Source organism: Protopterus annectens, chromosome 2.part2, assembly GCF_019279795.1.
Source record: "Protopterus annectens isolate FY-2018-M chromosome 2.part2, PAN1.0, whole genome shotgun sequence".
In the NCBI taxonomy this organism is placed as follows: Eukaryota; Metazoa; Chordata; order Ceratodontiformes; family Protopteridae; genus Protopterus; species Protopterus annectens.
Window position 1 is genome coordinate 546,696,362 of NC_056730.1, and position 27,321 is coordinate 546,723,682.

Below are 27,321 nucleotides of genomic sequence, written 5' to 3' on the forward strand. Positions count from 1 at the left end.
GCTCTCCGGGGCGGTCTTATGTTTTTAGCCCCTCTGAGGTACTGCTTTAGCAAGGGATGAGAGAACAAAGGAAGATCTGTGTTGTAATGTGCTGAAATGGCAGAGGTGTGGATCTTAATTGATGCGGATAGGCCTCTGTCCAGCATCTCAGTTAAGTATTGTAAAATCTGAGGAATGTTTGGAACAAGAGGGTCAAGGTTTTGAGCCTGGTTCCAGGCGCAGAATCTCTTCCATTTTTCTGAGTAAGCTTTCCTGGTGCTAGGCCTCCTATTTTAACTTTAAAATACTATTTAGATATAAAATGATTTTATTTTATATCTATAAAGAGTATTTTAAAGTTAAAAGCTAATAATAGATAGTCAATATATGTATATTGGTATGTTTTATGAAGAATCATTATTTATGCCCTTTTAAGAACCAATTATTTGTAGTAATTGGATAACTGGTTAGGAGGAGAACAAGTATATAAGCATTTTTGTTTTTTAATTTCATTGTCTGATGAAGACTGGTGTCGCAGCCAAAAGCGCTTACCACAATAAATTTGATTTGAATCTATTCCATTGTTGCCGTTGGATTGTTACTGTGCTGAAGGTTTAAGGTTGTTATTGTGTGGAAGCCCCCCACTGCTCAGGCCTGTGAGTACCTTGAGACTGTAGCCTAGGTGGTCTGCTGTTCCTGGGTTTGGACTGAGAAGGCCTGGAAGAGACAGGAAAGGACCAATTCTTAGAAGGTCAATGCCTACTAAATCTGGGAGGCTGTACTTGCAGGAAATCTTTTTACAGTTTGCAAAGATTTAACTTTTTCCTCCATTTTTTTAAGGACTTCTTCTGCTTTGTTGCCAAACAGGTGGTCTTGGTTTAATGGAGCATCCAGTAATTTAGCTTTACCATGATCTGGCTAATTTTGCTCCTTAAGCCAAGCATGCCTTCTAAGAACAGACACAGTGACAGCAGCCCTGTAAGATGCTTCTGAAGACTCAAAACCACATTGCAAAGTATGTTTACCAACTTGTTCAGCAGAAGGCATTAAATCATGTAATTCTTTATTTTCAGCACAATCAGGAATCAACATAATTTACTGTTTAAGTAGTCCCATAATATGCTGCTGATACTTTAACATATGAAACTGACAGTTTAAGGCCCTAATGGCCAAAGTAGCAGAAGTGTATACCTTCTTACCCAATCTGTCCAAGGCCCTGGAATCTCTATAAGAGGGGGTAGGGTTTTTGGCAGTAGTAGCCTTAATGCCTTTAGGTCTTTTGGAAATGGTCTCTGGGTCCACAGTAGGATTCTTGAAGAGGAACTTGTGAGAGTCAGGTACTCTGTAATACCTGCCAGGTTTCCTGGGAGCTGGAGGTAAAGGGTCTGGGGCCAGGCTAGATTACAAGAAGACATCATCTACAATGTCCTGGACAGGAGGTTTAGCTAAAGGCCTGTGTTGAGGGAGGAGTAAGAATTCCCTAAGCCTCTTTTTGGAGTCAGAGTAATCCTGGCTTTCCCAGCGGAAATGCTCCCTAAGAGTGTGCAAGGTTTCACCAAAAGAAAAATCTTCTGGAGGGGAAGCAGAGGGAATGGAGCCCTCTGCATCAGAATCCTCATAGGTAGAGGAGGACAAATCCTAGTAATCAGAGGAAATAGAAATTTGAGAATCCTGATCAGAAGGAAAATCAGTTCTAGGTCTCTTAGAGGGTGAAGGCTGGCTTCTCCTAATTAAAGTAATAAGGTCTTCAGTCATTCTTATCATTTGTTTTTTAGGCATATGGGCCTGACCATGCGGTTTGGACATCGGTTTTCTAGGCATGGGTCGAGTTTTAGGCCTTGAAGAAGAAGATGGCGTCGGTTTGAAATGCAAGTCAGTAGGCCTGAATACACCCTCAGAAGCCGGTGCCTGCATAGCAACTCTGGACCCATCCAAGGTAGAGACACCCGCAGGTTCCATGGTCGAAGGAGCATGTCGTGGCATACCAGACTCTGAATGGGTCTCAGTAGAGGCCTGCGAATCTGAAGTAGTGGGTATCGGGCTGGCTGCGAAAGCGCCTCACTGAGTACAGGCGAACTGGCGACTAGCTTAACGGAAGTGTCGTTGGCAGCTTTGGACCTATGCGGTCTATCTCTGTCTTTATCTTTACGTTTTTTTGGAATGTTGGTAGTCAGATGGCTTACCGAAGCCATTTCTGGATAGTTAAACCGAGTACCAAAATAATTTGCTGCAAAAATAAACAGACGAATAGTTTGGGGGTTGAATAAGGCACAAAACCGACAGTGAGGGACGTCATGGTCTGGGCCTAAGCAAGGAATGCAGAACGAATGAAAATCTTTATGAGGTATTTGTTTTCCATAGTTAATACAACTGTTAACTTTTAATGACATCAGTTTAGAGCAAGAAAAAGGATCCCCAACGGGGTACTTACCTTTTTTGAAGACTTCGGTTCTGAAACTCGAAAACAAAAATTTCAGGAGTCGGCCGACTGGCACTTGTGAACTGCTTCTGCTTCGGGCACTGCGCGGCAAGAAAGACTGATGTAATGGCGTCGGCTGCATGTTTTACACCCCTGACGTCATGGAAGAAGAGACAGCATCCGACGCAGGGATCCAGGACTTTGATATTCAGGCTGGCTGAGGGCTACCTGCAGGCAGATAAACCAAATGTAATGACTGCAACAATTAAATATGAAGAACACCTGGGACGGCATATAGGAGAGATGGGAGGAGGAGGACCTTTGCCAGGGTGAGTCTAGAGTTGGGGGTTAGACATTTTTTGTTCCGATGTAGTAGGCCCAGTTTCTGATGTGTTTTCTTTATACATTGAAGTATGTGGAGGTTAAATTTAAGTTTGTCATCAAAGATGACCCCAAGGGGTTTAGTGTGGGTATTGGGTTGGATAATTGTGTTGTTAGAGTATTTGATAGAAAAGGTGGTTTTGTGCTGAGAAAGAGAATGGGGGAGGAAGAGTAGGGGTTTAGTCTTTCATGGGTTAAGGATAAGTTGATTGTCTGATCACCATTTTTCAGTGGATAGGAGGCTTGTTGAGTGAGGGTATGGAGCTCAGAGATACAGTTTGAGATAGAGATGAGTGTAGAGTCATTTGCATATTGAATGAGAGTAGATTCTTTGCAAGATGTGAAAAGGTCATTGGTGAAGATATTAAACAGAAAGGGACCCAGGATGGAGCCTTGAGGCACCCCAGTTGGAACAGGGAGGAAAAGAGCCATTTAACTGATTTCTGCCTACAGGACAGGTAGATAGAGAACCAAGCTAGGGATGTGGGAGACCGATTGAGATTGGCAAGCTTAGAAAGCAATAAAGGATGTGAGACTGTATCAAAAGCTTTGGAAAGGTCGAGGAAGAGACAGGATGTGAGGTTGTTGTTATCAAAGGCTATGGCTGGGGTGAAAACCGTGTTGTGTGGGAGTGAGTAGGTTGTGCTGGAGGAGGTGATTTAGGAGCTGAGTATGGATGCATTTCTCTAGGATTTTAGAGAGGGGGAAAGAATGGCAATTGGACGGTAGTTAGCAGGGTCTGTGGAATTCCCACCTTTATGTAGGGGAATAGTAAAGAAGGATTTCCATAAGGTAGGCACGGTGGATTAAAGGATAGATTTGTTAATAAGTATAGATACAGGGTAGGCAATAGAACCAGCAGCAAGTTTGAGGATGGAAGGAAGAAGGTTATCAGTGGATGGAGAGCAGGGCTTGAGCTTAAGGAGGAAAGATCTGATGTATGAAGTGGAAATGGGGTGAAACAAAAAGGAGTTGTGATTGGGGGGTTGGGAGGAGAAGGTACTGAAGCAGAGTTAGAGTTAGAAGGTAGGATATTCTGTATGGAGTTAATGAAGTGTTAGTTTAGGAGGGTAGCAGTTTCCAGAGGGGATGTACTTGGGTAGGGGGAGTGGATAGAGGGACTATCTGGAGACAGAATCTTGTTCAGGGTTGTCCAGAATTTATGAGGGTTGGATTTATTGTTGAGTTGAGCTGAGCTACAGTAGGACTTTTTGTCATTTGTAGTTTGTTTTTTTGTTAGGTTTCTTAGTTGTCTAAATTTGAGTAGTAGGGGAAGTTGTTTTGTTTTGGTCCAGGCTTTCCAAGCACTGTCTCTTTGTTGCATAAGGGACCTAGTTTCCCTGGAAAGCCATGGAGCACGATTTGATTTTATTCTGATCTTTCTAGAGGGGGCTAGAGAATTCAAAGTATTAAGGGTGATGCTACTGAATGTACTTACAGCATCACTGAGAGGGAGTTTTCTAAGTATGGACCAGTCTGTGTTAGAAAGAGTAGAAAATGGGATAGTTTACGGCAGTCTTTGACCTGGTGAGTTTTGGGAGTTTGGCAGGAGAATATTAAGACAGAGGTAGGGAGATGGTCACTAAGGGAGTCTGGTAAGGTAGTGGGATTGTAGTAGTGGTGGGGGTAGTTGGTAAGGATCCAGTCAATAGTTGAGCTGGATGAGGAATATTTGTGGAAGCGGGTGGGGGATGAGATCAGTTGATGGAAACCATGCAAGTTAATACTGAGTTGAAGAGAGTTGATAGTAAGTTTGGACCAGTCTATATTCATATCTCCTAGGATAAGGGACTTAACTGCAGAAGCCTCACACAATAGCCCAGGGGTGCACCTTTGTTGTTTATAGTTTTCTTTTTCTGCCCCAGAACCTTTTTTCATTTGTTTCTGGATTTACCTTATACAGCCTATCAAGCTTCTTTGGAGCAAGGGGTGAGAATCATCAGTCTTAGAGGCAGCTATAAAGTTATATAACAAAGCAAGCCAACAAAGGAGGTACTGTGGAAGGTTTAGGAGTATCGACCTGAAGTAACTCATAATACCTCCTCTGGATATCAGACACCTAAGAGAATCCCACTCAAAGTATTTCATCATTCTAGCTACTGTGTCCCCAAAAGGCAACTCACAAGTAAACTCAGGATAAATGGACTCTTCAGCAGATCCATAAGCCAAAGGAGAATGTAGGAAGAGTAAGCCAAGGACCCTTTATTGGACTCTGAATCTTAATCTAAGGAATCAGGTTCCCTTGGCCTTTTGGAAGGGGTTGAAGTCCAAGGAGGGTAAGCAACGAAACCCCTCTGGGAGGTTTCAGTGCTATTAAGGCATTAAACAGGCCTTGAGTAAACACCTGCCCTGAAGTTCCTTCGGATGTACAGAAGGTTTAGTCTTCATAAGAGTACCTGGAAACTCTTCACTTGACTAAAATCTGCAGAAACCCTCTAAGGCCCTTTGAGATAATCAATCGCAGTTCCCCCTTGATGTCCAGAGAAGACTCTTGCAAAGCCTCAGAAGACATGCGAAAAAATGAGTCTATACTGGCCTCCAACAGGGACATGGCAGAAGAATCCAATATTGACACCAGATGGCCAACATAGCATCAAGTGGAGGATGGACAGTTAAAGAATCTGGACAAAAATTTTTTTGTGTTCTTGCTTATCAGGAGTATCTTGGGGTTAATCGATTTCACCATGCTATCCTGGGCTAGCTGTTAAAGTCTCTGGCTCTCGAGATAGATGGCCAGGGAAGATAGCTGGCTTCTAAGAGTCTTAGGCACAAATGCTTATAAATACTACAGGACTTATGGGCATGGGAAGCAATCAAAAAACAGAGACGCTTAATGATGATCCATATGGGGAATTTGCCTCCCACACTGACATTTTCCCTTCTTAGATGACATGAACTCTACTTAACCAAAAGAAAACAAGACCAGCGGAGAAAAAGACCCCATGGGGTACTTATCTGATGGCTAGGTATTCAGTACACCAAAGGATGTCCAGACCAACGAGTGGTGATTGCATTCGGACTGGTGGCAAAAAAGTTCAATGTAACCATGTCTGTATGTCATCTTTATGCCATACATCCTGTGCTGGCAGCATACATGTGATGTATGGCCCATACAAGATCTAAAGGCTTCGGTATACTGACTGGACATTGGCTGGCTTTGGCAGGAAATCTCTAAGGTTAAGAATAGTGATATAGGATATTGAAAATTCCAATGGGTCCACTGAAAGAGTGCACTTCAATGGCAAAAAAACTCAGACTAATTTGGTGACCTAACAGTCTCTATACAAGAGCTCCCCTCCAGCTCCTGACAGAGCATGTGGAAGGTGTCCTTAAGCTTTGAAAGCTGGTCAGTCACTGGGTGGGACCCAAACAGCTTAGGCTAATGTAACAGTGATCTAAATATTTAACTCTGGATGAATGATCTTAAGGATGGATAGGGTATATACACACACTGAATCCAACTTAGACACACTACAGCATATGGACAAAAGACAGAATTATGCATCCCATACTGACTTTTTTCTTTTTTTAAAAAAATACACAAGAAATAGCTGGAAGCATCAATGTGTTACAATGAAGGCAGTAAGATTCTTAAACTAAAATATGTGGTGCTGTCTATCAGTTCATTGTCAATCAGCATATTTCTTTTATTTTTACTATTAAGGACATAATTTTCCCCATACGTACTGATGGTGCTACTACAAAATTTCCACTAACCTTCTTAAAAATCTCTGTATCCTACTTGTCCCCTACCATGCAAAATTACATAATTATAAATGCATTTAAAAAGTGGAACATAAAGGTGCACCTTAAAAACAGACAAGGTGGACCCTTTCTTTACGTGCTTGGTCAGACTGTCTGTACATGCACTTGTACTACAATACTATTCTGTGGTATTTTCTAACTTTTTTAACCTTTTTTCCTCCTTGTCAGCTTTACAATCTGGCCAGTAAATAATTCACTGGTTTTCACCATCCCACCTAGTGTTGCACCATACAATACATAACATCACCCCTTATAAAGGATCATCCATGTAGCTGGAAAGGCATTACTTTGTGTCAGTTGGCTAATGAAGATTTCTGGCATGAATTTTTCTACATGCCCATACTTAATACCCTCTCATTTTTATGTGTGGAGTACAGTGTGCAAATTATTTAATGCAGATAATTGAATCATCATGAGCACGGTCTGTTAAGTGTAGTGCTTTGCTAGGCCCTCTTCCAAGCCTAGGGATCCTATTCTTGAAAAGAAAGTCTCCTAACTAATTTACACTCTTTACCCAAGACAGATGGACTAGCATCATCCACTCACGTCCCATCTCTCCCAAGCCATCCAAGTCAGCATATCCTTTTCAATTTTTTTGAAAACAAGCTACAGCATTAGTGCTGCTACCATTCCTACTTGTATTCCTAACATGCATTTAGCTCTCTTAAGGGCCATCCCATATGCTCCCCATCTCATTTCTTCTTTTCCTTTTAAACACCTCATGATTTCAGTGCCATTGGACTCTCCTTCCACTTCTTTCATAAGGATTTCTAAAGTCTTCAAACAATGATCCCTCCATATATTAGATTTCTACTTTGTACCCTGCCCACACTCTTACTTATATTTCCCTTTTGTGTTCTTCATTCTCTGCTCCTTTTTACTGTTAGCCCACTAACAACACTTTAATATCTCAACCTATCTACAACTTAAAAAATCTATCCTTTGCCTGCTGACATTCTTGAATCTCCTTTACAAGAGAAAATGCAGTTATCTCTTACCTGGGCACCGGCTGCTGGGGAGCCACTATATGCACAGTGCTGTCTGACTTCAGTGGTTTTGGATTGATCTTTGATGATGGAATAAGTGTAGCTTTAAATCTGTTTGGCACATTTGTATTAATCATCTCTTCATCTGAGATACTCAAGCTCCCCAAAAGCAATTTCCTATCATGAAAACCTACAACACAAAGAAAAAAATGTAAGCAAGCTCAGACACAGCACTAGCCCAAACTACATAATGTTTATGGCAGTTTGATGTCCAAAAGGATGTTCGGGGCCAACTCTTTCAGTGAATTCACATTAAAACTGCAGAAATAAAATCTGCTACTTGTACTTCAGATGATGCATGTTTACAAGGTCTGACTTTTTGTTTTAATCACATCAAAAACAGGAAATCAGTACATCACAAAGAAGCAGAAGGTTTAATCAGGTCTTCATTTAAAGCAAAGGTAGGTTTAGATTTATGGTCTCGGCTACAGTTCTACAACATGTTAAGTGTCTGTTAATGAAGACTCTGAGTAGGTTAAAGAAAATTATGGAATCACCATGGTGATAAGTCTTCCAGATCCATGTCTGGCCGCTTCCAGTACTAGCTGCTGCAGACACTAATCAATGTGGCACTTTCACAATTATCACAGCCTCTAACTTCTCCTCTTCTTGCTCCCAAAATGCTCTGCACCTCTCAGTTTCTCTAAATCTCGAGAGTGCTCCAGAATAAAAAAATCACAAAGGCAAACTACAATTCATACAGATCCTCTCAAAACCTTAACACAGCTACAGACAATCCTCTGAATATCCCTCCAGGCCCCCATCACCCAGGGAGAGTTGAAGGTGGGTGGATATATTGAAGTGGATGGGCATGGATTGTGAAAATCTTTCATTATTCTAAACTTATTAAATTTCGTATGTTACATAATCCAGTCCATCCACCTCAAAAGAAAACACAGTCACCAGCTCATCCTCCTAGGTGGCATCAAGGATATCCCTAACGACAGTATACCTAAAACCTGACCTACATGTGGAAATCACATCCTGCTTAGTGTCATGCCAAAGTATGCATGAAGCTCCTGATGCAGTAGCTCAGATGTCATCAACTGAAACATTTCTGAAGAATACTTGTGCAAAATTTTACCATAACCTTGGATGTCCTTCTCTTTTATGTTGCAGTATTCTTAACATGTGGGAGATCCTCTGCCCTAAGCGTCACAATGTCTGGCCAACATACAACAGCTTTTAGCTACTGCAAGTACGTGGAACGTCATACGTATGGCTTGTTGAAAGTCAGCCATAAAAGAATGCCTGCACATACAATCCTCAGAAATAAAATGCCCCTAGTGTAAGGAAAAGGAAAATAATCTGCCATCCAAGGAAAGAACAAGGTACAGGGGGAAGGAGGGTGGGACAGAATACTGCAACAGAGAAGAGAAGGACATCTAAGTTTATGGTAAGATTTTACAGAACTATTCTGTCCTATTCTAATGTTGCAGTATTCTTAACATGTGGGAGAATATCAACACTTAGGAGGAATCCTTGGGGGGAGGAATGAACAGAGGAACTTTCTACAAAGCCATGAAAAATGGCTATAGCAAATCCACCCCTGGATTTAAAAATACTATCCAGCTTGTAATGCTTGGTGAAAGTATGAACAGAAGACCAAGTGGCAGCCTCCAATATGGTGTTACTATCCAAACCTTTAAAGAACGCACCACAGGAAGCCACAGACCTAGTGGATTGAGCCTTTACAGGAACAGGAAGACTCTCACCATGAAATACATAAAACAAAATAGCCTTAAAAATCCAATGGGAAATAGTCTGCTTGGAAACAGGCAAACCCAGAGCCAAGGGATGAAACGAAACAAAAAGCTAATCAGATTTTCTGATAGCCTTAGTTGTATCCACATAAAACCTGAGTTGTCTATGCACATCCAAGGTGTGTAAGATCCTCAATGGAAAATGGAAGAAAGTGGGCAATCGAATACACTGATTAAGAGACAACCTGTTTACCACCTTGGGCATAAAGGAAGGATTAGTACGCAAAGAGACCCTATCCTTACGAAAAACAAGAAAAGGTGGAGAAGCCATCTTGATCTCTGAAACCCTCCTAGCAGAGGTTAAAGCTAGTAAAAGAACTGTTTTCCAGGTACAAAGCTTTAAGGAAGCTTAAGCTGCAGGTTCAAAAGAGGCTACAGTTAGCTTCTCTAAGAAATAATTCAAATCCCAAGGAAGTGTAACTGGTTTCCTGGGAGGATTAATGTGAAGGGCGCCTTTGAGAAAGTTTTACTTCCAGTCTAGAAGCTAAAGGAGGAGTCAATGACAAACAAGCAGAAATGGCTGACAAGTGAACTTTCACTGAGGAATAAAGCCAAACCACTCTTAAGTAACTCACAAAAGTAGGAAAGAACAACTGGGATATCCACTGAAGTGAATCCAGATTACGTAAAAGACGCCAAGTAGAAATTCTCTTCCATTTAGATAAGTAAGATCTTCTAGTATTGGTTTTCTGGCTTCCTGCAGTACCCTAAGCATGTCCTCAGAAAAAAAAAAGTGTCTAAAAGGAAAAGTTTATCACCCACAGAATCAGTTGCAAAGTTGACAGAAGTAGATGAAGTAGAGATTCTTTGTCCTACATGAGAAGGTCCACTCTATGAGGTAACTTGCAATGAGTACCCTTAGCTACATGCAGAAGAAGAGATAAAGTACAATTGTGTACACTTACCATAAATGTAGATGTTTGAGTGTATTCACTGTTGCAGTTATTACATTTGGGTTATCAGCCTGCAGGTAGCCCTCAGCCGGCCTGAATACCAGAATCTTGGATTCCTGCATCGGATACGGTCTCTTCTTCCATGATGTCAGGTCGTCAGGGGTATAAAACATGCAGCCAACACCATTATATCAGTTTTTCTTGCCCCAGATGTCAGGTGCCCTCACAATGGGAAGCAATTATATGTTATGTTACACCTCCATCAAAAAGCAAATACACCAGAAAGCTTAAACCAAAAAGGAAAAGTAGAGCCAAGAGAAGACAGGGGACTGGAGGGAGGGTAACGAGGACTGCAACAGTGAATACACTCGAACATCTACATTTATGGTAAGTGTACACAACTGTACTATGTTCTTCGTGTTTCAGTCATTAAATTTGGGTTGATTCCCAAAGCTAAGGAAGGGAGGAGGAAGTTAAAGAGCATTATGGCGAGCTATTAAGCCCTGCAAGACTGCAGTGGCAAAATCAGCTCTGGATTTAGAAAAAAATGGGCATGTGGTAATGCTGGGTGAAGGTATGTACAGAGCTCCAGGTAGCAGCTTCTAGGATGTCCCTGGTGGTAGGGACTCCTCTGAGAAAGGCTGTAGAGGTAGATGCAGCTCTGGAGGAATGTGATCTTATCCCCTGTGGGGTGGGTTTTCCATGGTGCTTACAGCAGAAATGAATGCAATGGGCTATCCATTTAGAAATGGTTTGCTTTGAAATGCTTTCCCTTCTGCCCCTGCAGCAAAGCTAACTAGCAGCTGTTCAGATTTTCTGAGAGGCTTAGTCCTGTCCAAATAAAATCTAAGTTGTCTGTGCACGTCCAAAGACTGCAGTATTCGTTCTCCTTTGTTTTGTGGATTAGGGAAAAAGTAGACAAATGAATGGACTGATTTAGGGCCACACTAGACACCACCTTGGGCATAAAGGAAGAATTGGTCCTGAGGGAAACCCTGTCTGCATGGAAGCTAACGAAGGGCTCCAATGCCATGAGGGGTCTGTAATTCAGACACCCTTCTTGCTGAAGTGATGGCTAAAAGGAAGGTTGTTTTCCAAGAAAGGAATTTCAACTCTGCAGTTGCAGCTGGTTCAAATGGAGGGAGAGTGAGCTTTTCCAATAGAAAGTTAAGGTCCCAGGCTGGAGTAGGGACTCGCCGGGGGGGGGGGGTCTTAAATTTTTAACCCCTCTGAGGAACTGCTTTAGCAGGGGGTGAGAGAAGAGGGGTGGTTCAGTATTATAATGTGCTGAAATGGCAGAGGCATGAATTTTAATTGATGAGAAGCATAGGCCCTTGTGGAGCATTTCTGTAAAGTATTGAAGAATATGAGGTAAGCTGGGCACCGTTGTGCCCATCCCTGGAATCTGGCTCCAGGAACAGTATGTTTTCCACTTTTCAGCATAGGATTTTCTAGTACTAGGCCTCCTTGCTTCCAGAGTGACATCTAGCACCTGCTTACTGAGGGATGCTATTGGAGAGCTGAAGGAATTAGCCAGGCTGCAAGGTTCAGGGTTTGAAGCTGAGGGTTCAGAATCTGGCCTACCTGCTGGGACAGCAGGGAAGGTGTTTGAGGTAGGTGCACTGGCTCCAGCAGTACCATACTGCGCAAGAGGGGGTACCAGTGCTGGCAAGGTCAGTCTGGTGCAATCAGTATTGTCCTTGGCTTGTCCTGTTTGCTCTTTAGCAGAACCTTCGAGAGGAGAGGCAGAGGGGGAAAGGCATAAACCGAGAGGCTTTCCCAGGTAAAGGACAGGGCATCCACTTTCCAAGCTTGACTGCGAGACGTCCTTGTGCAGAATTTGTCCAAATGGTAGTTCTGAGAAGAGGCAAACAGGTCTATCTCTGGAGTCCCCCATTTGTTCCTCAAGAGGTTGAATATTTTTGGTATCAGTTTCCATTCGTGTGGGTCCATGAGATTTCTGCTTAGGTCTGCCAGTGAATTTAGCTTGCCTGGCAGGAATTGAGCTTGTAGGTGTACTTGGTAGCTCAAGGCTGTGTTCCACAGAGCCATGGCTAGTATGCAGAGAGCCATGGCTAATATGCAGAGAGGGTATGAGTGTGTTCCTCCCTGCTTGTTTATGTACCACACAACTGTGGTGTTGTCTGTCTTTATCAACAGTTGTCCTGGAAGGATGTTGTCTTTGAAGGCTGTCAGGGAATTCTGTACAGCTAACATTTATTTTTGGTTGATATGCAGGTGCATCTGACTCGGGTTCCATTTGCCGAGAATGCAATGCCCTGCCAAGTGAGCCCCCCATGCATAGTCTGAAGCATCTGTTGTTAGGGTTTGGGCAGCAGTGGGTAGAGTGAATGGGAGCCCCTTGTTGTTTTAGCAGGCCTCTGCCCACCAAAGGAACTCTGTCTTTATACAAGGAATGATAGGAATCATTGATTATAGGTCCCGAGAATGTTGACACCACAGGCTTTTTAGATACCACTGTAGTTTCCTCATATGCAGTCTTGCATATGGAATTAGTAGAATGCAAGAGGCCATGAACCCCCAGGCTTGCAAAATTTTCCTTGCAGAGAGCTGGGTCTTTGTGGCTAGTAGTTTGAAGTAGGTTGTCAAATACACTTGTTTCTCTGGAGTGAGTTAAGCCATCTGGGAAGTTGTGTTCAAGCTTGCCCCCAGAAATACAATCTGTTGGCAGGGTACTAGCTGAGATTTCTTTTCGTTCATGGTGTACCCCAGTGAGGTTAGAAGTTTCTTTATGAATGTCAGATGTTTTAATAGCAAGTCCAAGCTTTCTGCCTGAATCAGACAATCGTCCAGGTATGGGTACATTTGAATATTTCTCTGCCTGCAAAATGCAATGGCTGGAGCTAGACACAGTAGGTGCAGTAGATAAGCCAAAGGGAAGTGCAGCCTGCCCTGAAGCGTAGGTATTTCCTGCAATATTCCCTTATTGGAATGTGCAGGTAAGCTTCCTTTAAGTGTAAGGCTGCCAACCAGGCATCTCTGCCTAGCATAGGAAGCAGCTGTTGAAGTGTTAGCATTTTGAATTTTGGGATTACCAAAAAGGTGTTTAGAATAGAGAGGTCCAAGATAGGACGCCAGGAGCTGCCTTTTCTGGGCACCAGGAAAAGTCTGGAATAAAAACCTTGTCCTCTTTCTTCTGCTGGGACAGGTTGAATAGCCCTGATACTTAGAAAAGAGAGAACCTGCTGTTGAGCTTCTGCCCACTGATTTGTAGGAAGATCTGGCCAACCTTTTGGGGTTGGTAGTGTGTGGAAGTGGAATCTGTACCCTTGGAAAACTATATTTAAAACCCATTTGTCCTGGGTAATGAGTTACCAGTTTTTTGCATGCAGAGCGAGCTATGTTCTTAAGGGAGCAGGCAGTTGAGCAGGGCTTGGAAAGGTTAAGTTTAAGTCATTGTGACATTTTTCCGTAGGGGGATGTCTTTCTACTTCCTGCTTTGGAAGTGGGAGCCCCCCACTGCTTAGGCCTGTGCGTAGCCTGAGACTGTAACCTAGGTGGTCTGCTATTCCTGGGTTTGGACTGAGAAGGCCTGGAAGAGACTGGAAAGGACCAATTCTTTGAAGGCCAATGCCTACTAAATCTGGGAGGCTGTACTTGCAGGAAATCTTTAACAGCTTGAATAGATTTAGCTTTTTCCTCCATCTTTTTGAGGATGACTTCTGCTTTGTTGCCAAACAGGCTATCCTGGTTTAAGGGGGCATCCAGTAATTTAGCTTTGACATGATCTAGCAAGTTTTGCTCCTTAAGCCAAGCATGTCTTCTAAGTACAGACCCAGTGACAGCAGCCCTGCAAGATGCTTCTATAGAGTCAAAACCACATTGCAAAGTGCGTTTACCAACTTGTTAAGCAGACTGCATTAAATCCTGTAATTCTTTGTGTTCAGCACATTCAGGAATCAACATCATTTTCTGTTTAAGTTTTCCCATAATATGCTGCTGGTACTTTAACATATGAAACCTGGCAATTTAAAGCCCTAATGGCCAAAGTAGTAGAAGTGTATACCTTCTTACCCCATCTGTCCAAGGCTCTAGAATCTCTATCAGAAGGGGTAGGATTTTTGGCAGCAGTAGCCTTAATGCCCTTTGGTCCTTGGGAAATGGTCTCTGGATCAGCAGTAGGATTCTTGAAGAAGAACTTATGAGAGTCAGGTACTCTGTAATACCGGTCAGGTTTTCTGGGAGCTGGAGGTAAAGTGTCTGGGGACAGGCTAGATTCCAAGGAGGCATCATTTACAATGTGCAGAACAGGAGGGATAGCTAAAGGACTATGTTGAGGAAGGAGTAAGAATTCCCCAAGCCTCTTTTTGGAGTCAGAGTAATCCTGGCTTTCCCAGCGGAAATGCTCCCTAAGAGTGTGCAAGGTTTCACCAATAGAAAAATCTTCTGGAGGGGAAGCAGAGGGAATGGAATCCTCTGCATCATAATCTTCATAGGTAGATAAGGGCAAATCCTGGCAATCAGAAGAAACAGAAATATCAGAATCCTGATCAGAAGAATCAGAAGGAAAATCAGTTATAGGTCTCTTAGAGGGGGAAGGCTGGCTTCTCCTAATTAAAGTAATAAGGTCTTCAGCCATTCTAAGCATTTGTTTTTTAGGCATATGGGCCTGACCATGCGATTTGGACGTTGGTTTTCTAGGCGTGAGTCGAGTTTTAGGCCTGGATGAAAAAGATAGTGTCGGTTTAAAATGCAAATCTGTAGGCCTGAATGCACCCTCAGAAGCCGGTGCCTGCACAGCGGCTCTGGACCCATCCAAGGTAGAGACATCTGCAGGTTCCATAGTCGAAGAAGCATCTCGCAGCATACCGGACTCCAAATGGGTCTCAGTAGAGGTCTGCGAATCTGAAGTAGCAGGGATCAAGGGCTGTGAAAGCGCCTCAATGAGTACTGGTGAACTGGCAACTAGCTAAACGGAAGCGTCATCGGAAGTTTTGGACCTATGCGGTCTGTCTCTGTCTTTACCCTTATGTTTTTTCAGAATATCGGTAGTCGGATGGCTTATCGAAGCCATTTCTGGATAGTTATACCGAGCACCAAAATAATTAGCTGTAAAAATAGACCAACGACAAATAGTTTGGGGGTTGAATAAGGCACAAAACCGACAGCAAGGGATGTCGTGGTCTGGGCCTAAGCAAGGAATGCAGTACGAATGAAAATATTTATGAGGTATTTGCTTTACACAGGTAAGACAATTGTTAACTTTTACTGACATTGGTTAAGAGCAAGAAAAAGGATCCCCAACGGGGTGCTTAGCTTTTTTGTAGACTTCGGTTCTGAAACTTGAAAATGAAAATTTCAGGAGTCGGCTGACCAGCACTTGCGAACTGCTTCTGCTTTGGGCGCCGCGCAGCAAGAACGACAGATGTAATGGCGTCGGCTGCATGCTCACGGAAGAAGAGACAGCATCCAATGCGGGAATCCAAGATTCTGGTATTCAGGCCGGCTGAGGGCTACCAGCAGGCAGATAACCCAAATGTAATGACTGCAAAAGTGAAACACAAAGAACAGCCAATGCTGTCTTGGCCAAAAGGAAGTCACCAGCAAGATTTTTGGTTTATCCTGCTGAATCTTGAACAGAACTTTTTGAATGAGAGGAAAGCAGGAGAATGCATAAAGAAACATCCCCTTCCATGAAAAAGATAAGGCGCCCACCTTCCAAACCAGAGGATCTGGGACTCTGGCCAAAAAACAGTAAGTTGCCTGTTCAGAGGGGAGGTAAAAAGATCCACTAGAGGAGTACCACACCAATGGACCAACTCCAGAAACACATCCCTGTGAAGCATCCATTCCTGGAATTGAGTCAAGGACCTGTTTAGAGTGTCTGCCACAAACTTTTGAGTGGATGAAATATATACAGCTTGAAAAGTCACCTTGTAATGAACTGTCAAGTTCCATGCTATCAGTGCTAACCTGCAAAGATATGACTCTGTCCCCTCTTGCTTGTTTACATGCCAGAGGAATGTGGTGTTGTCTGTAAACACTTTCAGAGATCCTGGATGAAACAGAAGATGGAAAGCCTGTAGAGCTAGAATGAGTGCTTTAATTTCCTTGATATTGATATGCTCCTTCGTTTGAGAAGGAGATCAGAGACCCTGCACCTTTTCTGATGCAAAGGTTGCCCACCAAACTATGTCTGAGGCATCTGTTAACTCTTCAATTGGTTGAGCCCGATGAAGAGGGAGGCCTGGATTCAGAGAAATTTGCTGAAACCATCAAAGAAGTTCTGATTTCAGCCAAGGGAGAAGAGGGAGTACAAACTCCAGAGGATGAGCATGCTGCATCCAAACAGATTTTACGAACCAGTGATACTTTCTCATATGACGTTTTGCCAGGGACACCATAGGTATTGTGGATACTATACACCCCAGCAGTCTTAGAAACTTCTTGGCAGTTAGAGATGGAAGAGACAATAGACTGTGAAAGAAAAGAGAGACAGAGAATATTTTCCAGAAGAAGAAAAGACATCATGAGATCTGTTCTTAGCCTGCATCTTAGGAAAATGTGATCCTGAGATGGGGAAAGAAATTATTTTTTGAAATTTATTGTAAACCCCAACCTTTGTAGGCGAGAGATGGCAAACTGCAGATTTTTAATTAGCTGTTCTGTAAGAGGAAAGTACAGTTGTGTACACTTACCATAAATGTAGATGTTCGAGTGTATTCACTGTTGCAGTCATTACATTTGGGTTATCCTGCTGGCAAGTTGCCCTTAGCCGGCCTGAATTCCAAAGTCCTGGGTCAGTTGCTGTAGCCCCTTTCCTGACGTCAGGTCATCAGGGGTATAAAAGAAGCGGCCAACGCCATTTTCTTCTTTTCTTGGTGCCCCCAAAAAGGGTAGCCAAACTATATATATATATATATATATATATATATATATATATATATATATATATATATATACCAAGCAGTATAAATTTTACCTTCATCTATAAGCAAATACACCACAAAGGCTGCATAAATCAGAGAAGGAAAGATAAGATCCATAGAGAAAAAAAGGGGGATGGTGGGAGGGTAACCTGGACAGTGAATACACTCGAACATCTACATTTATGGTAAGTGTACACAACTGTACTATGTTGTTCCTGTTTCACCGTTGCAGTCTTTACATTTGGGTTGAGTCCCAAAGCTATGGTTGGGAGGCTGGAGCTAGACAGCAGCTATGAGGCCCTGCAGAACTGCAGTGGCAAAGCCTGCCCTGGATTTAGAGTAGAGTGGCAGTAAAGGTGTGCAGTGAACTCCAAGTAGCTGCCTATAAAATGTCCCTGGTTGGTACTCCCCTGAGAAAGGCTGCTGAAGTGGCTGCAGCTCTGGTGGAATGTGGCCTAATGCCCTTAGGCACTGGCTTGCCATGGTGTAAGTAGCAGAAACAAATGCAGTGGCCTAACCACTTAGAAATAGTCTGCTTTGAGATAGCCTTTCCTTGTGATCCTGCAGCATATGCCACTAGTAATTGCTCTGTTTTCCTGAAAACTTTGGTTCTGTCCAAGTAGAATCTAAGCTGTCTGTGTAAGTCCAAAGAATGCAGAATTCTCTCCCCCTTGTTTTGTGGTTTTGGGTAAAAAGTTGGCAGGTGAATAGTTTGGTTTAGAGCCACACTGGACACCACTTTAGGCATAAATGTTGGACCTGTCCTCGGGGAGACTCTGGATGAAAAATGATAAAAGGTTCCACAGCCATGAGCGCCTGTAGCTCTGAAACTCGTCTTGCTGAAGTAATTGCTAGGAGCAGAGCTGTTTTCCAAGATAAAAACTTTATATCAGCAGTAGCAGCTGGCTCAAAAGGAGGCAGGGTGAGTTTTTCCAAGATGCAGTTGAGGTCCCATGCAGGTATTGGTAATCTCTTTGGAGGCCTTAGATTTTTGGCCCCTCTGAGGTACTGCTTTAGTAAAGGATGAGAAAAAAGTGGTGGCTCTGTATTGTAATGAGCCGAAATGGCAGGGGCATGAATTTTAATTGATGAAAACGATAGGCCTTTGTCCACCATCTCAATTAAGTATTGCAAAATCTGAGGAATGTTTGGGACAGTTGTATCAGTTCCTTGTGCCTGGTTCCAAGCACAGAATCTCTTCCATTTTCCAGCATTAAGACTTTCTAGTACTAGGCCTTCTGGCTTCCAGAATGCCATCCATCACAGCTTTACTGAGGGGTGTTTTTTCTGTGACTATATTATCTGCCATGCTGCCAAGTTTAATGTCCTTAGTTGGCTGTGCAGGATCTGATTGTTTTGCTGGGTCAGTAGACGAGGTATTTGAGGTAAAGTCCAAGCTGGGTATAATGACAAGTTCCTTAGGATTGGGTACCAGTACTGGCATGGCCAGTCTGGGGCAATCAGTATCATCTTTGGCTTCTTCTGTCTGACCTTTAGGAGGACCTTGGGGAGGAGAGGCAGTGGGGGAATGGCATATACTGATAGGTTTTTCCACCTGAAAGATAGGGCATCCACTTTCCACGCTTGTCTGTGACAAGTCCTTGTGCAGAATCTTTTTAGTTGGTAATTGTGAGAGGAGGCAAAAAGATCTATGTCCGGGCATCCCCATTTCCTTGTTATCATGCTGAAGACTTGGGGATCCAGCTTCCACTCGTGGGGATCCATGAGGTTTCTGCTTAGTTCGTCTGCCAGAGTGTTTTCCTTTCCTGGCAGGAATTGTGCCTGCAGATGTATTTGGTAAGTCAAAGCTGTGTCCCACAAGGTCATGGCTAGTCTGCAAAGGGGGTAAGAATGTGTGCCCCCCTGCTTGATTATATACCACATGACCGTGGTGTTGTCTGTCTTTATCAGTAGTTGTCCTGGATGAAGTAGGTCCTTGAAGGCTGTCAGGGCATTTTGAACAGCTAGCATCTCTTTTTGATTGATATGTAGATGCATTTAGTTTGAGGACCATGTTCTCTGAATGCATCTTTCTGCCATGTGAGCCCCCAAGGCATAATCTGATGCATCCATTGTCAGTGTCTGCCTAGCTCGGGGTAATGTGAATGGCTGTCCCTTGTTCTGTTGACAAGCCTTTGCCCACCGTGAAAAAAGAAGTTATGTACCTACCATAACGTTCCATGTTAGTTGTCTTCATCTCGCCTTCTTTCTTGCTTGTTGGGATCAGAGCCAATCCTCGGCTCCGACTCGGCCATCTTCTATAGCTCGAGAGCTGTTTACTGGCTCGAGGCTACCCCTTATCCCATGATACCTAGCGCTAGCTACCCAGATCTCATTTGAAATAGCTAATCCCAGCTATAGCTATGGAATGAAACCCATCCAAACAGAGGGTTAATACTACCTGTTATAATTTCTAAGTCAGTAGAGAAAACAAACCAGAGAACACTCAGCCAGTGAAACTTAAACTCCTCTCAGTCCAATAGGACAAGGGGCTGGAGGGGGGGGGGACGCAAGAAAGAAGGCGAGATGAAGACAACTAACAGGGAACGTTATGGTAGGTACATAACTTCTTTATGTTAAGTTGTCTATCTCGCCTTCATTTCTTGCTTGTTGGGACAGCGTCCCTAGCATCTACGATCCTGGGCGGCTCATTGGAACAGACTCTTCAGAACAGTGGTACTAAAGTTAGCTCTATTCCTGGAGACCATGTCTAACTTGTAATGAGTAATAAAGGTATGATGATTTGCCCACGTGGCAGCGGCACAGATAGAGTCCATGGGCAACCTAGACTGGAAGGCTACCGAGGTGGCCAAAGCCCTAGTAGAACGACCTTTCGGTTTGGTAGACAACTCTTTGTTTCGTAGTTGATAGATGAAGGTAATAATGTGAGACAACCACCTGGACAGGGTCACTTTGGAAACTGGAAGACCCTGCTTGCCCCTAGCATAGGAAAGGAAAAGTTGGTCTGACTTTCTTATATCCTTCGTTCTATGCCGGTAAAAGCGCAATTGTCTATGAACATCCAACCGGTGTAACTTGTATTCTGACTTGTTGGTGTGGTTAGGGAAAAACACAGAAAGGCCTATAGACTGGTTTAGATTATTTTCTGAACAGACTTTCGGAAGGAAGGAGGGAGGGATTAGTTCTCAGAGCAACCCTGTCCTTATGAAAAACTAAGTACGGAGGACGAACACTTAGCGCCTGAAGTTCCGAGACACGTCTGGCTGAGGTAATAGCTACCAGGATGAGAGTTTTCCAAGATAGAAACTTAATGGAGCAGGATGCTGCTGGTTCAAAAGGGGGCATAATCAAGGAGGTTAGTACCAAATTAAGGTCCCATGGAAGAGGAGGGGGATCTCTCACTGGGGGCCTAAGGAGAGTTGTCCCTCTGAGGAAGGCCTTACACAGCTTATGAGGCATAATGTTTAGATTAGAAAACCCAACATGAAAGTTAGAGATGGCCGCTAATTGAACCCTGATTGTGGCTGAAGCGGACCCAGAATGAAAAAGCTCTGTTAGGAACTCCAAGATTTCATGAACTGGGGCTGAAAAGGGATCTATGTTCCTAGCCTCTGCCCAACAAGAGAAACGTTTCCATTTGCTAGCATAAGTCTTCCTAGTAGTGGATTTGTGAGAGGAGACAATAATCTCACGCACAGCTGGGGAGATGCTGGGAAGCCTGGCTAGGGTTGGAATTGGATCAACCAAGCTGTGAGCTGGAGTGTTTGGAGGGATCAATGCAGCTCTCCTGATTGATGAATCAGCAGATCTGGAATAGGATCCAGAGTCCAGGGCTGCTCGAGGAGGTAACGGTGCAGGAACGGAAACCATATCTGTCGAGGCCAGTAAGAGGCAATGAGGATCATTTTGCAACCCAACGATATAGCTTTCTGTATGAGTTTGGGTATAAGAGGGAACGGCGGGAATGCATAAAGAAGTCCCTGAGGCCAATCGTGGACTACGGCGTCTCTGGGAGGGTGATCGGGAAGCGGTAAAAGGGTGAAGTAGTTGCTGCATTTGCTGTTGAAGGGGATGGCAAACAGATCGCAGCAAGGCTGTCCCCATTTGCAGAAGATCATATCCGCAACTACCTGATTCAGAGACCGCTTGTGAGGCATGAGAATAGGTCTGCTGAGCCTGTCCGCTATGATGCTGGACTTCTCAGGGATGTGCGTCGCAATCAGAAACCGTTGGGAGGAAATCGCCCACTACCAGAGTCTGAGTACTTCTCGACATAGGGGGTAGGGACTTGGTTGCGCCCTGCTTGTTGATGTACCACACTACTGACATGTTGTCCGTTTGGATTGCAATGGTCCCGGAAGGGAGGGAGTCCTGAAGTGCTTGCAACACTAGGAGCACGGATCTCATCTCAAGACATTTATGTGCAGATGGTACTCGTGAGGCTGCCAAGTGCCTTGGACTGTCCTGCCCTGATAATGCCCCCCCCAACCTATCAGTGAGGCATCCGTGGTCACTGTGGCAACCGGGGGAGGCTGGATGAATGGTCTGCCCTGAGACACTAGTGGGGAGACCATCCACCAGGAAAGGTGCCTTTTGCATGTTTTTGTACTTATGATCATGTGAGACATGGGGAGCTGTTGAAAGGACCACTGTGTGAAGAGAAGCCACTGAAGGATTCTCATGTGAAAATGGGCCAGAGGTATCAGAAGAACTGCCGCTGCCATAGAACCCAGAGTTTGAAGGACCAACCTGACTTGTACCCTTTTGCACTGCATGAGGATGTGAACTTGTTGCCAACTTGTGGCCACCCTGTCTGGCGGTAACCTTGCGGACATACTTCTTGTATCTAAATCTGCTTCTATATAGGTAATAGATTGACAGGGCAATAAGGCAGATTTTTCTAAATTTATAGTAATGCCTAGCTGGGCACAAATTGTGATTGTATAGTCCCTGGCTTGAAGGAGTTGATGCCTGGTAGTAGTAGTAGTAAGGAGGCAGTCGTCTAGATATGGAAACACCTGGAATCCTTGACGCCTCAGGTGAGCTGTGACTGCTGCCATTGGTGAACACCCTGGGGGCTGTGATGAGACCAAAGGGCAGAGCTCTAAACTGGTAATGACTGGCTCCCAGCCAGAAGTGAAGGAATCTTCTGGAGCGCCTGTCCATTTTGATGTGATAGTACGCATCCTGAAGATCTACTGAGCACATCCAATTGTCCTGACCCAAAAAGGGTAGAATGGACTGTAGCGTGACCATTCAAAACCTTGATCTTTGAACAGACCTGTTTAGTCCACTGAGATCCAATACTGGTCTCCAGTCCCCTGTCTTTTTTGGTATCAAAAAGAACCTTGAGTAAGTTCCGGATCCGAGTTGGTCTGCCGGGACTTCCTGGATAACTCCTTTTTCTAGCAGTCTTGAAACTTCTAAGACTGCTTGGGCTCTCAGATTGGGTGGAACATCTGGAAGGGAATTGCTTGACAGTAAGGGGGGTTGAAAAAGGGAATCATGTAGCCTCCGGATATGATTGAGTGTACCCATTTGTCTCGCATTAGGTTTTGCCAGGCTTTTGGGTACAGTGAAAGTCTTCCCCCGACTGCCTCTAGAGGCGGGCAGCCGGGCAACCCTTCAGGGATGCTGGAAGGGCTTGTCAGAGAAGGATTCTCTGCTGCACTGGTTCTGCAGACCCCCTCTGCCCCGACGGCAGCGTCTGTTGTTACTGTTTCCTCCTCTGCCCCTGGAGGAAAAATCACTACGTGTCAGGCGAGGCTCCCTGGGATTTCCGAAACCACATTTTACCACTCTTCTGACCTTTGGGATATGGTCTGGAAGGAGTGGAAAAACAGCAGAGAGAGTCTTGCCTTCCTGTTCACACCTAGTGAGAGTGTCTTTTACCTGTGGTCCAAAAAGAAATGAACCGTCAAAGGGAGTGTTGGTGAATGACGCCCTAAAAGGTTCCGCAAAATTACACAGCCGCATCCATGCATGTCTCCTGAGGGCCACGCTTGTACCTGCATCTCTACTCGCACCATCGGCTGCATAGGAAATGAGCCTCATGTAGGAGTTAACTACTGAATTAAGAGTCGCCAGCTGAGAGGCCACTTTAGCTTGAGCCCCTTCAGCTGATGGATCCTGGAGGGAATCTCCAAGCTCTTTCAGGAGATCCCTCTGAAGCCTGGTAAAATGGCATAAGTAATTCAGGGACCTCATGGAAAAGGTCGCTGAAGCAAACATTCGCTTCCCGTATCTATCCATGGTCCAAGACTCCTTGTTATGAGGATGGACAGAGGAAGAAGTTTCCGCTAACTCGGGAAGAAGTTTCCGCTAACTCCTTTTTAGTGGCTACTGCTACCACCATGGCATCTACGAGAACACCCTTAGTAAGAAACTGTTTATCAGGGGGTGTAGTGATAAACTTGCCGGGTCTCCTCGGGGTTGGTTCCACTGTATCCGGGGCTGACCAAGCCCTTCGAGCCACCACTGACATAAGTGGATCGAAAGGTGGAGACACACAGGAGGTGGAAGGTCGGGAACCGAATGCATCCAGGAATACAGATTTGGCCTCGGTAGGGGCTAGGGCAATCCAGTTCCCCCTCTGCTTAAGTATTTCTAGGATGTCCGAAAAGGAAACATCTTTAGAGGGGGATCTCAGGGACCCTTCCGATTCATCCAAATCCGTATCCGAAGTGACAGACTCAGGGGAGTCAATGTGCTTCCTCTTGCACTTCCTCTTCCGAGGGGGCTCCTCTGAATGATCAGGAGAGGCCTCGGAAGAAGAGGAAATACCCAATGGGGTGCTCTGGAGCGCCGGTTCCCCACGCTTGGGGTCTGGCGGAGGGGCAGAGGTTGACGCAGGCACTACTGGGGACGGAGCCAGTGGGGTCGAAAGTGGAGCAGACTCAGAGGCCAGTACACTCCTCATGACATCGAAGGCATCCCTGCCACGATGCAGAGAGGACTCCGGTTCCGAGGAAATCTGAATCCTCCTCCGCACCGAGGGAGACGGCTCCGAGGCCGATGCAGGAGCTGAACTCACCTGCGCCGAGGCTCTGAGAGGGAGAACGGGGACGGACAAGGGTCTGATGCCACTCGCCCCCTCGGAGCTGACGAGAGAGTCTCGGCGCCCAGATCCCACGACAGATGGCACCATCGAAGGGATCGGAGCTGACAACGGAACCGAAGGGGAAATCGTTATCGGTACCGACAGTTCCACGATTCGAATCCCAACAAACTCTGGCTCCAAGCTCAATGGAGTCGAAGGAGGAACATTGATGGGAGTGGACAGAGCCGCCACCTGTTGAGGAGGGCTGGACAACATTTTGGCCAGTGCCTGCAACTTCAACAACCTGCTGACCACTCTCTCCACGTCGTGATCAGAGAGCCTAGAGGTCTGAGAAGAGTGGGAGGATCTGTGACTGCGGTCCCTCTGTAACAGGGGAGACCGAGGAGCCGAATGCATTGAGTCTAGGGACGGGGACCTTGGCCTCTTGTGGGTCCGCGAAGGCTCCGAAGGTACTGGTGGAGCCGATGGGGAGGCAGTCTCCTCGGTTCCAGCTGGAACCAAAGTAGTAGGTAAGGCTTGGGCCAATGATGGCTCCGAGCTGGGAGCCGACGATTTGGTCGGTTTAGGAGATTTCACTGGCTGAATCTTGGCTGGGGAATCCTGGGGCTTAAGAAGACCCCTCAAAATAAGCTTATTTTTGCACTCCTGCAGAACCCTTGGGCTGAATGCATGGCATACAGAACAAGAGTCCTGCAGTTGCACTGCGCCTAAGCAATAGACGCAAGAAGTGTGCCCATCTGTCAGAGACATTTTCTGACAGCATGAGTCACACTTCTTGAATCCAGACACCTTGGATTCTTTAGACATATCCAAGTAGGATACTACACTTACAATGAAAAAATTTTTGGGCCAAAGGCCGAACAGCAAAACAGTAAACGGACACTACCACAAAAAAAAAAAAAAAACAGTATACTACAGGTAGAGATAGTTTTTTTTTTTTTTTTTTTTTATTAAACAAAAAACTAGAAGGCCTTTAACTTAAACGGCTACCTAGAATAGAAAAGGTTTAACTAAAATGCTACAAGAGACAGAGGGGAAGGGGGGAGGGGGAGAACTCTCTAATTTAAATGAGTTCTAAGGGAAAACTACAAATACACTAAACAACAACAAACTAGTTAGCGACTATATTTAAAACTATAAACTACCAGAAAACCGTAATCTGACAGAAAAAATAGTGCAATAAAACTTATACGAGCCTGAGCCAGTAACAACAAACCTCGCAGCTGAAGCGGCAAATGAGATCTGCGTAGCTAGCGCTAGGTATCATGGGATAAGGGGTAGCCTCGAGCCAGTAAACAGCTCTCGAGCTATAGAAGATGGCCGAGTCAGAGCCAAGGATCAGCTCGGATCCCAACAAGCAAGAAACGAAGGCGAGATAGACAACTTAACATCTCCTGTTGCAGGCAGGGGATAAGGGTAATGATTGTTTCCAGGCTGTGGCAATGTTGAGTCCTAACACTTTTTAGGTACCATTGAAGTTTCCTCATATGCAGTCTTGCATATGGAATTAGTAGGATGCAGGATGCCATGAAGCCCAAAGCCTGCATAATTTTTCTTGCAGATAACTGGGCCTTTGTTGCCAACATTTTGAAAAAGGTAGTCAGTTGTCTTTGTCTGGCATGAGATAAGCCATCTGGGCAGTTGTATTTAAGCTTGCACCCAGGAATATTATCTCTTGAGAGGGTACTAGTTTTGATTTCTTTTTGTTGACTGTGTACCCTAGGCATGTTAAAAGTTTTTTCACAAATGCCAGATGCTGAAGAAGAATGTCCTTGTTCTCTGCTTAAATGAGACAGCCGTCCAAGTAAGGATATATTTGTATTTCCCTTTGTCTGCAGAATGCGACTACTGGTGCCAGGCACTTTGTAAAAACCCTGGGCGCAATAGAAGGGCAGTGCAGAGAATTGGTAATGCATTGAATCAGCCTTGAATCTGAGGTATCTTCTGCATGATTGTCTGATTGGAACATGCAGGTATGCCTCTTTTAGGTCTAAAGTCACAAGCCAAGCATTCTTGCCCAGCATGGGCAGAAGCTGCTGCAAAGTCAACATTTTGAAATTTGGAATATCCAGAAATGTGTTCAGAATAGATAGATCCAGTATTCGCCTCCAGGCCTTGTCCTTTCTGGGTACCAAGAACAGTCTTGAGTAAAATCTTTGTCCCTGCTCTTGCTCTGGTACTTGTGGAATGGCCCCCCCATGTCCATGAGGGATGAGACTTGTTTTTCTGCCTCTGCCCATTGATTTTTTTGGCAGATCTGGCCAGCCGTTTGCCTTTGGCAGAGTATGGAAATGGAATTTGTAGCCTTGTGACACTATATTTAGAACCCACTTGTCCTGGGTTATAATGTGCCAATTTTGAGAAAAATGTGCTAATATTCCCCCTAAGGGTGCTGCCAGTAGAGAAGTGCTTGGTGCAGGCAGGGGGAAGTCACTGGGACTGTTTCCTGTACGGTTGTGATTTGTCTTTGCCAACTTTGGAGGTAGAAGCACCCCATTGCTTTGACCTGTATGACCCTTGCGCCTGGGATCTGCCTAGGGCATCTGGATCTGCCCCTTTGAGGTCTGTCTGACACAGGAAAGGACCAATTTTTTGTAGCCCAGTATCTACTAAACCTAGGTGGCTGTACTTGTAAAAAATCTTTGACAGTTTGCATAGATTTAGCTTTGTCCTCTGTTTTCTTTAACACTTCTTCTGCCTTAACACCAAACAAAGTATCATGCTGTAAAGGTGCATCTAACAATTTAACTTTAACATGATCAGGCAGATTTTGTTCCTTTAACCAAGCATGCCTCCTAATTACAGAACCTGTCACTGCGGCCCTGCAGGAGGCCTCCAAAGAATCAAAACCACATTGCAAAGTATGCTTTCCAACTTGTTCAGCTGCATGCAATAAATCCTGCATTTCCTTGTTTTCTGCACATTCAGAGTTTAACAACATTTTCTGTTTAAGCAATGCCATGACATGTTGCTGATATTTGAGGCCCTTATAGCCAAGGTTGCAGATGTGTAAACCTTTTTTTCCCCATCTATCCAGTGCTTTTGAATCTCTGTCAGAGGGGGTAGGGTTTTTTGCAGTGGAAGCCTTAACTCCTTTTGGACCCTGTGAAATAGTTTCTGGGTCTGCAGCAGGGTTTTTAAAAAGAAATTTGTGAGAGTCAGAA

The 27,321-nt window shown here is 44.5% G+C and overlaps 1 protein-coding gene across 1 annotated transcript in view; it reads right to left on the bottom strand.

The window, feature by feature from the left end:
- The window catches only part of LOC122795708 (30S ribosomal protein 2, chloroplastic-like), a 1,331,913-nt gene that overhangs the window by 499,645 nt on the left and 804,947 nt on the right, over positions 1 to 27,321 (bottom strand). The window contains exon 6 of the mRNA XM_044064010.1: positions 7,543 to 7,720. Coding sequence (XP_043919945.1) covers positions 7,543 to 7,720 — 178 coding nt within the window. The remainder of the gene's footprint in view (positions 1 to 7,542; positions 7,721 to 27,321) is intronic.